Genomic DNA, 11,652 nt, shown 5'->3' with positions numbered 1-11,652 from the left:
ATATATATATATATATATATATATATATATATATATATATAATATTCTCTTTCTGCAAAGCATATATCTCTGCATTCTAAATGTTCCACAGAGAGACACGATTCATGAGATAGCTTCCCCAAATGATGTTAGATAAACATTTTTCATGCTAATTTTTTTTTCCCCAGAAACAATTTTAAGGTGTTCTTTCTTATCTTACCTTCAAGAAACTTCTAAATGAGTGACATTTTTTGGCTTACAGGGCTTTGGGAAAATGAACTAGAGCTGTAGATAAAAATTCCTAACTCAAACTTCAAATAATTAATTTGAAGCCATCCAAGGTATTTCCTAGACTGTTGGAAATATGGGGCAAACATATTGAGCTGAGTGTTATGGGAGGAGACAATAGCTGCCTACCCCGGTCCATGGTGATGAGACTCTGAAGGAAATTTCCCTCTTTATAAAAACCAGTAGGGCTCAAATAACCAAGACACAGTAGTGATTTGGGCAGTAATGGAGAGAGGGAAAGATGATGCCCACATACCGTATGAATGAGGGAGAATAAATAGTCTGGAGAATAGTCCGGTTCCTACACTGTCAGATAATTGAACACATTCTATCTGAGCTTACGTTCAGGGGGGAAAAATATGTATTGAATTCAGAAGAATCATTATGTTTGTGTTTAGGTTATCTTTTTCTTGCTATGATATGAAATTCTTTAAATATCATAAATTTTCTGGGGAGAAAGTATTAAGGATACCACATAGCCAGAGACTTTTTTAACTTACTAAGAGCAAGGAGATGATTTCTAGAGACCACAGACATAAGAGAGGCTGATGGCAGAATAAATTCAGATATATTAAGGTGAATGGCAATTCCGTATGTATCTTCAGCCTTGTGTGTGTATTTGTGCTTTGTTTATTTATTTATTTATTTTTTATTAGTTGCTCTTACCTTGTAAGGTTAATATAATTTTCTCCTAGGAGATCTAACTTTGAGTACTAGAACAGGAAAACTCAATATGTATTTAATGCCATGTTTTTACCAAATAGCCAGATAGTTAAAAAAAACAAAATGAAATAAAATTGTATAGGTGTGTCACTCTAGGAAGTATTGACATGGGAAGAACACAAGTCCGAAAGGCGGAGGTTGTTTTAAGTTATGAATTATAAGACTCTGACTCATCACCTGCTTCAATCAGACAAACGTCTGCAGAGTCAAGGAAGTCCACTTTTTATGGGCTAGCAAGTGGCCTCCTTGTGAGATCACATTGAAGACCTGGAGAAGATTCTCTCTTCTCATCTTCCAGTACTTTGACACACCTTAAGAGTGAGTTGTCTTTGGTCCATACCTTTTAGTGTATGAACCCAAGGTATTTCATTTTCAGAGATTATTCTAGTTGTAGGCTTAAAACCTATTTCCCATGACTTAATGGGATAATCATGTCATTCTCTTCTTGGGCTCTGGAGCCAAGGATGAAATTAACAGGGCACTTTTTAAAACTATCTTGGAAAGTCCGTCATCACTTGGCAAATCAACAGGAAAATTCTGTCAAAGACTTCCAACTTCTAAGTCACTTGATCGATAGAAACATTGATGCTCCAATCACCTGTTCTTTCATAATTGAATGCTTATATTTGATTCCACTGTAGATAGCTCAGTAGCTCAGTGACTTATTCCATGACTCTGTTGGATGATAGCATTATGATTTTGAAGTGGACCAGGCAGGGCTGATACACAGCATTACCACCAGGTACACAATGCCAATTGCTGTTGGCTAAGATCATCCTCAGTAGCTAAAGTTCCATTGAGCTTGATTGGCACCCATGCTATACTGGATATTGGCTGTTAAATATTTTGACTATCACCCACATTCCCCATATGAATTTACAACACAGTGTCACAGAGTTATTCTTAACTACTTGTTATATTTCTTTTTGATCATGTCTACATATGTCACCAGAAAGTCTAATGAATTTTTTCCTAATGAGAATTTTTTTAATGTTTCATTTATAAAATGCAACGCCTCGCCATTTCTTTTCATATCCCCAAACACATTTTTAAATACCCATACAGATATCTCTGCTGTTTAAAAAAATATTCAACTTTTTATTAATTAAAATTAATTTTACAGTTTTCTTTTATTAACATTATTTATCTCCTAGACAGTTTTATACTTCCTGAAATCTAGATGGCTCTTTTTAGTATTGTGCCAGAAAGAAGAAAGTTTCTATTGGGTGTTAATTGGAGTCACAATTCCCCAAACCAAGATGCTGTCTAAAGCAGAACAAAGAGAGAAAAGAGAACAGAGAACAGGGACAAGCTTGGTTAGAACTATTGTTCAACCCAAAGGGGTTCTAGACATTTGGAGTCTTGCAGGGGAGAGGTATTTTCTTCTCTCTCTCTCTCTCTCTCTCTCTCTCTCTCTCTGACAGGAGCATGACACAGGGGTATTAATGACAATAATGACAAGTTGCCATTTGTTATTAACTTGTCTTGGGCACTGTGTGGTCTATATGATGCTTTATGGAAGTTGCCATGTTTGAATCAATATGATGAATTTATCTTGATGTTCATTTTGGTTGATTATTGCTTTATTTGGTTTGACTGCTCAGAGAATCCAGTCAGATATCTCACTGCTGGCTAAGCCGGTCCTTCTTACATTTTATGACCTCTGAAGCCCTGCTGAGCCATCCCTTTCTTTTCATTGAATCCTACATTGTAGAAGACTGAGTGGGAGAGGCATTTATAGAGGCTGGGTGCTGACTTCCTACAAAACCTGTCACATGGTGGCTCTAGCTGTTCTGGAACGAGAACCATGCTGGTATATTATCCCGCAGTGACCTTGGGAGTGGCCATCCTGGTCTAAGGCCCTGCACACCTGAGTCATGAGGGTGTCAAGTGAGCAGAGAAAGGATTGCTTGGGCTGGAGCCCCAGGGCACCTGGAGCCTGAGCCTAGATCTGGATCCACACAGGTGAGGAGATGAACAGAATTCCAGGGATACGAACAACCACAGGAGAACAGACTGGCCTGTGATGGTAGGAACTCAGTGTGTGACATGAGAGGAGTAATTAACCAGAACCAGTCCCCAGAAACAGCCCCTAAGGGAGCTGAGAAGCCAACTTGCTGATGCCCAGGAACGGAACACTCAACGGGCTTCAATTTGTTGCTACCTATTTGTACCTCGTGTGTACTTATAATCAGTGACTTTTTATATGAAATCCACTATAACAGGTGGAACTTCCTGGTCCCATCAAGGGTTCTGCATTGCTAAATTCTCCCAGGGTCCGGAAGCTGTGGAGGACCCACTGGTTCTTGGCCTGTGTTCTACCATGTGTATAAAAGAACTCAGCCTGTCCCTGGCAGGAACTTATGGGCTTGTTCAGAACTATACCTTCCAATAATGTATGGCTCTTCCTAAGTGCTTGGTAAATGTTGTTTACTAAACAAATGAAATCATGTGATAAGGAATTGATTTCTTTGTATTCAAGGCTGAGGGATCCCTTTCATTTTCAAGTTCCTCTTGTTGCCTTTGTTTTTTCTACTCTTTCCCCCCATCAGCCAACTGTTAGTCTTGTGTTGTTGTTCTTTTTAGCAATACATGACAGTAGAATGTATTGGGACATGTCACACAGACATGGAGTATAACTTCCCATTCTTGTGGTTGTACATGATGTGGCGTTACACTGGTCATGTATTCGTATATGAGCATAAGAAAGTGATGTCTCATTCATTCTCCTGTCTCTCCTATTCCCAACCCCCCTCCTTTCTCTTCATTCCCCTTTGTCTAATCCAGTGAACTTCCGTTCTTCCCTTCTTCCCCCTCCTTATTGTGTGTTAGCATCCACATATCAGAGAGAATATTTGGCCTTTGGTTTGGGGGGGACTGGCTTATTTTACTTAGCATGATAGTCTCCAGTTCCATCCATTTACCAGCAAGTGCCATAATTTCGTTCTTTATGGTGAATATTCCATTGTGTATATGTACCCCATTTTCTTTATTCATTCATCTGTTCAAAGGCAGCTAGGTTGGTTCCATAGCTTAGCTCTTGTGAATTGACTTGCTATGATCATTGATGTGGCTGCATTTTAAGTCTTTGGGGTATATACTGAGGAATAACTGGTGATTCAGTGGTTCCATCAATTGGTGATTCCATTCCAAATTTTCTGAGTAATCTACTTACTGCTTTTCCAATCGTTCATCTTTTGTCAGTACATCTGGGTTCTTGTTTGTTCAAGGGCTCCCCTCTCTCTTCATGCCACTATCTCATCCCCTCTGTAACCATTTATACTCTTCCTGTCTATCACACCTCTTGGAAGTTAGGATAGGGAATGTGGGCTTGCATGATGGCACAAATAGGACTTGAAGCAAGGGCCAAGGCTGTCTGTCCTGTCCCTTGTAGCCAATTAGAGAATTTCAGTATCAAAAATTATATCCTGAATCATTTGAATTTTTTTATTCAGGCCCTTGCTAAACACAATAGCGTAATTGAAATTACAAATTCATTTCCCTTTTCCCCATTGACTTCATCCTTCTGCTATTGCTTTTCTACAGGAGAGTCAGTGGGAGACTCTGTGGCAGCTTCTGAACTGGGAGGGAATAACACATCCCGGAAGACTGGGCTGTGACCGCACAAAGCCCTAGTCACCGAGGCTGTGCCTGCAGGTTCCTTACACCACATGGCACCTCAGAAGGTGTACTGTCAAGATTCTTTACCCCTCAGCTTCCCAATTATGAGTTTGACTATAATTTTACTGTTTTCTCCAGGATCATTATCCCCTCCCCCAACTTCTCAGTCTGGTTTCTCGTAAGCTCAAATAAGATTTGGTGGATGAATGGAACTCCCAAGCTTCCCCCAGGGATCTTCTTTGCCTCTCTAGTCATGTCTTGTTGATTGTATTAGCTTGGAAAGATAGAAGAGATGATTACTGTTTCCCAGGACTAACAGTAGGAAAACATGTCCAGGACACGTTTTACAAAACAATTTCAGAACTATTGATACATTAGACCCACATTTATTAGAGTCTGTAAGAAACTATGATTTTAAAATTTAAACCACTGCAATATTTTCTCTCCAAGCCCGACAGCATTGAGCTCTATGTCAGGTATATTCATTTACTGTGGTCACTATAACAATACTTAAAATTGGATGACACTCGGGTTGCAGGTGTAGCTCAATGGTATCATGCTTGTCTAGCATGTGTGAGGTTCTGGGTTCAATCCCCAGCACTGGGAGGAAAAATCCTAGCTTAAAACACCACACATTTATTATATCATAGAGGTCAGAATTCCAAAATGAGTTCCACAGGCCAGTATCAACCTATGGGCAGGACCACCCTTTTTCTAGAAAATATAAGGGACAATCCATTTCTTGACCTTTTACAGCTTCTGGAAGCTATGCACGTTTCTTTGCTCATGCCTCCTTCTGTCTTCAAGTCAGCAGTGTAGCACCTTCTAGTCTTTCTATGTCTGACTCTGCCTCCATCATCATAGCTCACCCCTGACGTGCAGTCTCCTGCTTCCCTCTTGCACATATAGACCTTTGCAATTGCAGCGAGAATACCTGGATAATCTCCATTCTCAGCATCACACTCAGACCTCTCTAAAAACACAAATCTCAAAGTAGACTTTCTAATTCCTTTATTTATTTTTTCAGATGCAGAGAGAAATTGTTTATGCAAGAGGAGATGGCCCTGGTGCCTCTCGACCTGGATCCACAGCTCATCCACCCCACGCAATTCCCAGTTCTCCACCATCCACTCCTGTGCCTCATTCCATGCCTCCCTCCCCATCCAGAATTCCTTATGGGGGCACTCGCCCCATGGTTGTTCCTGGCAATGCCACCATCCCCCGGGACAGACTCTCCAGCCTGCCGGTCTCCAGATCCATCTCACCAAGCCCAAGCGCCATCTTAGAAAGAAGAGATGTCAAGCCCGATGAAGACATGAGCAGCAAAAACATCGCGATGTACAGAAACGAGGGTTTCTATGCTGATCCTTACCTCTATCATGAGGGAAGGATGAGCATAGCCTCATCCCATGGAGGGCACCCCCTGGATGTCCCTGATCACATCATTGCATATCACCGCACAGCGATTCGGTCAGCGAGTGCTTATTGTAACCCCTCCATGCAAGCGGAAATGCACATGGAACAATCACTGTACAGACAGAAATCAAGGAAGTATCCAGATAGCCATTTGCCCACTCTGGGCTCTAAAACACCCCCCGCCTCTCCTCACCGAGTTAGTGACCTGAGGATGATAGACATGCACGCACATCATAATGCTCACGGTCCCCCTCACACCATGCAGCCAGACCGGGCCTCGCCAAGTCGTCAGTCCTTTAAAAAGGAACCGGGCACCTTGGTATATTTTGAAAAGCCCAGGAACACTCCAGGATTATCCAGCATTGTGGACCTTGGCCCTCCTCTAGTTGAGAAGCAAGTTTTTGCCTACAGCACTGCTACAATCCCCAAAGACAGAGAGACCAGGTAAGGCATGGGACGGGTAGCCACGGGTGGTCTGTGCTCATGCATTGCTGAGGGAGGGCTGCTCTCCAGAAATCAAACCAGAGAACAAATACCAAATAATAAATGCCAAGCTCCAGCCTTGTACTTTATGGGTGCCACTGATGGCACAGAGGAGCATCCAAGGTCCGCCTTCTCTGCAAAGAGCTTCTGAATCAATGGGGTCCTGTGAGGTACACAGTAGCCATGGTAAAGAGGACAGGTATGCCCACAAGGACCATCAGTCATCAGGTCTCTGGACCGTGGTCTTGCCAGCATTATCACTAGTATAAATCTGAATCATATAGAAGAAAATTGTGATTAGCAGAGAACTATTCAGAGAAATAGATCAAGAGATCATAGTGATTGATCTGCTGCAGAAAATAAGAAGTGAGTGGTTTGTTTGCAGTGGCAATTTCTATTTTTCCTTTAGAATGCAATTTTGTTTTCTCATCTGGTTTTGGAAAATGGAAAGAATGTGTCATTGCCTGTCTTGTAGGATGTTAAAATGTGAATTTGCATGAACATAGAATGGTTTAGATTTAATATCCACTCAGGAATGGTGCTAAAATCAGCAAAACTTTTCTCGTGAATGAGGCACTCTGGGTATTTAAATTTCTTTTTATATGCATATATTGGTATGATTTACCAGTGCAGAACCTTCCTCTCATGTTTTGAAACCCCTCCAAAATTTATAAAGCAATAATAGAAAAGCAAATTTTGGTACAGGGAATTTCTCTAACCTGAATGTGTTGAAGGAAGTCAACATAATAATTTTACACTCATAAAAATCTAGTCAAGGAAATTGAGGCCAAAAGAGGTGAAGCATTTTATCTTGTCATCATATGTGAATTCAGAAGGTATGTAAAAAATAAGAATCAGATATTCAGTCATTCAGAACCTTCTTAGAACCACTGTTCCTCACTAAAAATGGTATTATCACTTACTATTGTTATATAACCTTATAAAAAGAAGGCCAAACTTGTGAATGGAATGTGAACTGTCTACATCAATATTTTCACACAGAAATCAGACAGTCCTGTCCCCTTTAGCAAAATTTATCAGGAAAAGCTTGGCCCTCCTTATTTGTTCAGTCATAAGGAATCTCACAAGAGACAGATTTCAGGAGAATGGAACAAGAATGAACATGAACATTTGGGGTCATTAAGGCAACAACAGATTCTAACTCACACAGCTAAAAAACCTCAGTGGTGACTGGCTGTAGGTAGAACTAAGAAATATTAAGGATTTGAAAATAGTATTCACTCTCTCCTTTTCATAGTTCTTAGGAATTGAAAATTTTGAGAATCAAATATAGGGACTCTTCTCATAATCACAGACGGTGAAGGGGGTGGAATGAATGTCCGCAGTGGCTGGCTGGAACAGACCAGTGTCACAGCTGGAGAGGAATCTACCAGGACGTGTCATGGGGCTTGGAGCTTGTGCTATGTGCTTTGCAGAAAGGGTAACAGATGTGTCCCCTGCAGTGGATTATGAGGTATGGATTGAGGAATGGTGTATCACCGAAAAGATGGAATTTAAAGCCACAAGAATTTAGTCCAGAAAATAATAAAAAGAATCCATCTTCTGGATATAATGTTGAGAGCCAGGATCTGTCCTCCCTCTCATCCCACCATGCTGACACCTCCCCACACTGCCCACCTTGAGGGTATCAGAAGATCAAGAGCCCTATCCCACCGTGATCATGTTAAACTGTGTCCACCTCTGGGTTCTGGGTACATTTTGGCCAACAGTGGTATTTGCCTTCTTCCCAGTGCCTAGTGGGGGGTCATCCATGTAGTTACCACATGTAAACAACTTCAGGGCTTCGCTGAGCTGTGTTTGTCAGGGATTTGTTATTGGAGGGAATCAAACACGAATCTTCTGCAGACCTGAGGAGTCTTCCCTATGCAGCTCCCTGACCAAGGCACGGAAGGACATGAGCTTTCAGTGACCTCTGCATTCTTTTAGAACCTCCACTCTCTTTTTAAAAAGGATTTGCCTGCCTCAGAGACATTTTTGCTAAATCTTAGAAGATTCTATGTATTTCTGTTTTATAGAAAACCTTTTTAGAAAATCTAAATTAGTATACATCTAAATCAGAAAATATTAGAAACATTGACCAAAAAAGATTAATGTTCACCTAAAATGTACTGTCATAATTATCATCATATTCTTACATATGACTGTAATTATGAATATAATTTAACATTTTCATATTTTCCCTTCCCCAAAATGTGAAATGGCACAGAACACATCTGGCTAGGTGACTCCTCACCTGTTAGTGAACTTAGCTCCAAAGGGTAGAATTGGGGTGTTTGTGCAAGACTGTTCTCTCTAATAGCCCTACACAGACACACACATATACATAAACACACCCATACACAAGCCCGTGGACAGAATACATAGACACACCTACATGCACAAACACATATGTATACACAGAGAGAAACATACAGATACCCACAGACACATACACACACACACACACACACACACACACGTAGACACACACATATAACACGCACCATAGGCATACACATGTACAGATAAACACTCACAGATACATATTTACACCACATAGACATACAGACCCACAAAGATACACAGACCTACACACAGATACATACACCACACAGATGCAAACAGACACACAAACACACACAGATATACAGCACTTAGACACAGGTACAGACATACATGCAGACACTCAAACACCCTCTGGATTAACAGCTGCTGTTAGTAGAAGACTAACCTCTGCCCCAACTCAGCCAGACAGGTGCCAAGAGTAAATAGTGACTTTCTTGTCAAAAGAACTCAACTCTAGAACTTTTGTTCTCAGTCTCCCCACCCCCCTACACACTACTTCCGGAACAGGTAAGAAGGTGGGACAAAGGAAAAGTGTGGGATTTGTACCACATTTCCTTCTTTCTAGCTACCCCTCTGAATCTGACAGTGAACTCTTCAACAGCTCGTTGATTAGGCTGAAATGCAGGGTTGCTGGGTGTTTTATAGCTATTGATGGCAGCTGTCATTTATTTTACCTTTTTTATGAGCCAAGCCTATGTAAGTAGTTTGCACACATCAGGAGATGTACTTGTCATGAGAACCCACTAGCAGCACCCCTCCTTTACAGATGGGGAAGCTGAGGCTCAGACAGCTTAAGTAGCTTGTCCAAGGTCACAAAGCCAGTAAGTGGCATAAAATGTCCAAGAATCTGTACTTTTTACCACTGTGTAGTATTCTTTCTTGGGACTGAGAACTATGAGCCCCACCTTCACACAGCAAGAAATGAATTCAGGAGTGAATTCTGGGCATTTCAACCAGAATTCTTGAAAAATTGTTTCAGGACTAGATGCTAAGTAACTGCTCCCAAAGGATATTTACAATCATAAACATGGTAGAATTTGCATAATTATACTTCTAAATATATACATGCCATTTAAAACATAACTGCCCTAGCTAATATATTAGCACAATTATGCAGAAGTGGGGAAAGAAGGAAGAGAACATTCTTGATAGATTTTGTTTTCAAAAAATGCATCTGAGTACTATGTCAAAAAAAAATTAAAATAAGAACTCCAGAAACAATTACTGCAGCACAAAATTATAATACATTGTCTTGCTTATCCCATGACGTTATTTTAGAAATATTTAATCTGGGTAAGTATTTTTAAAGAGTGTTCAACCCTTTAAACTCCATGAGTACAAGGTATAAAGTGCCAAACCAATTTCTGTTGCAATTTCATAATATTAAAAAGCAAATAAATCTTAGAGTGTTTTTTATATGAAACTCTCAAGTGAAATTTTACATTTAAGATGTAAAGCTCGAAAAAACACAGGAGGGAGACTGAGAAATCTGTAGCTCTGCTTTCTTTTGGGCGCTGCTGGATTTCAAATACTTTTCCAAAGAGCACTTCCATGTAATAACCCAAATAACTGCAGGACGTTAGAAATCAGAGAGAAAAATTCTTTTTTTCACATCCAAACCCAAGAGCCATCCAACAGTAGCTTGTCTGAAGAAACACGATTTTAAAACAGGTCTGATGACATGGAAATGAAGAGCTAAAGACTAAATGGCATAATCTCGATTCTTATATTTAGTCCTGTGCCTTGTTCTAATGAATTTGGCATCTTTTATTTTTAAAAGTGCTTCAATAAGCATCTACTAATGACCCATTCTATCTAGAAGATCTGGAAAAAGCAGTGTATATGGTATAACATGTGATGTTGGGGTTCTCCTTCCAAGGAGCCCAGGGACTTTGGGGTAAAGTAATAGATCACAGCCACTTTCGACTTTGAGGGCAGTAGTTCTCATGTCTGAGCTTATAGAAATAAGTGATCCTGCAATCTGTACACATGGAAAAATAAGAATTCATACCCCATTTGAATCAAATGTATGATATGTCAAGATCATTGTATTGTCTTGAGCAACCAATAAAAAAAAAAAAAAATCCACCCCAGACACAAAGAAATAAAAGTATCCCAAACTCAAAAAAAAAAAAAAAAGCAATAAGACAACCTTGAGTGTTGAAATGGCTGAACCCAAGTGACACCCTTCACCTGGTTCTTCAAGAGGAAAATGGGTCTGAAAAAACCATGAGAGATGCTGAGGGCGTCAGCATGTGACAGTTAGCGTGTGAGGCTGTCTTCTCCTGGTTATGAAATCACTTCATTAAACAGCATCATGCTTTCTGCCCGTGGCATATAAAACAGCCCTTAAGAACTGCAAGATTTGAGGACATTTGTGTTTTGCTCTTTTCTGTTTGTAGTTGGGATCATATAGTGTAAAATATTTTTATTGAAATAACTCTCAAAAGTCAAGAGTGCTCATTGCAAAGTGACTAATAACTCCCTTTCCAAGTGGGTAGCAGATTCCTCCAAATGAAATATGATTTGTCAGACTCAGTAAACTTGAGCTGAGATCAGACTTTTATACTGTTCTTTACCTAGAGCAGCTAAATTCAACAAACTAGGAAAGAGGCCTCCCTGAAGAGCAAAGCCTTGCCCTGTCAGGCACCTGTGTCTAGAGAAAGAAAAGCCACATGAGACCTCGTTAGGATTTTTACAAGAGTGTAGACTTAGCGAGCAGTTCTTGTTTTGGGTCCATTAGGAAGACTAAGGAAAGCTGTGTGTAGAAAAGGAAACCTGCCTGCTGACTGGTGG

At 40.3% G+C, this 11,652-nt stretch overlaps 1 protein-coding gene across 31 annotated transcripts in view; it reads left to right on the top strand.

Annotated features, from left to right (window-relative positions):
• The window catches only part of Kiaa1217 (KIAA1217 ortholog), a 761,286-nt gene that overhangs the window by 690,257 nt on the left and 59,377 nt on the right, over nucleotides 1-11,652 (top strand). For all 31 annotated transcript variants that reach the window (XM_048812695.1, XM_015495236.2, XM_048812686.1 and 28 more), the window contains one exon: nucleotides 5,639-6,471. In XM_048812695.1, the coding sequence (XP_048668652.1) occupies nucleotides 5,639-6,471 (833 nt within the window). The remainder of the gene's footprint in view (nucleotides 1-5,638; nucleotides 6,472-11,652) is intronic.

The sequence above is a fragment of the Marmota marmota genome, unplaced genomic scaffold (assembly GCF_001458135.2).
Source record: "Marmota marmota marmota unplaced genomic scaffold, marMar, whole genome shotgun sequence".
Lineage (NCBI taxonomy): Eukaryota > Metazoa > Chordata > Mammalia > Rodentia > Sciuridae > Marmota > Marmota marmota.
Note: the sequence above shows the minus strand (reverse complement) of the source record. Positions and strands in the feature narration are given on the sequence as shown.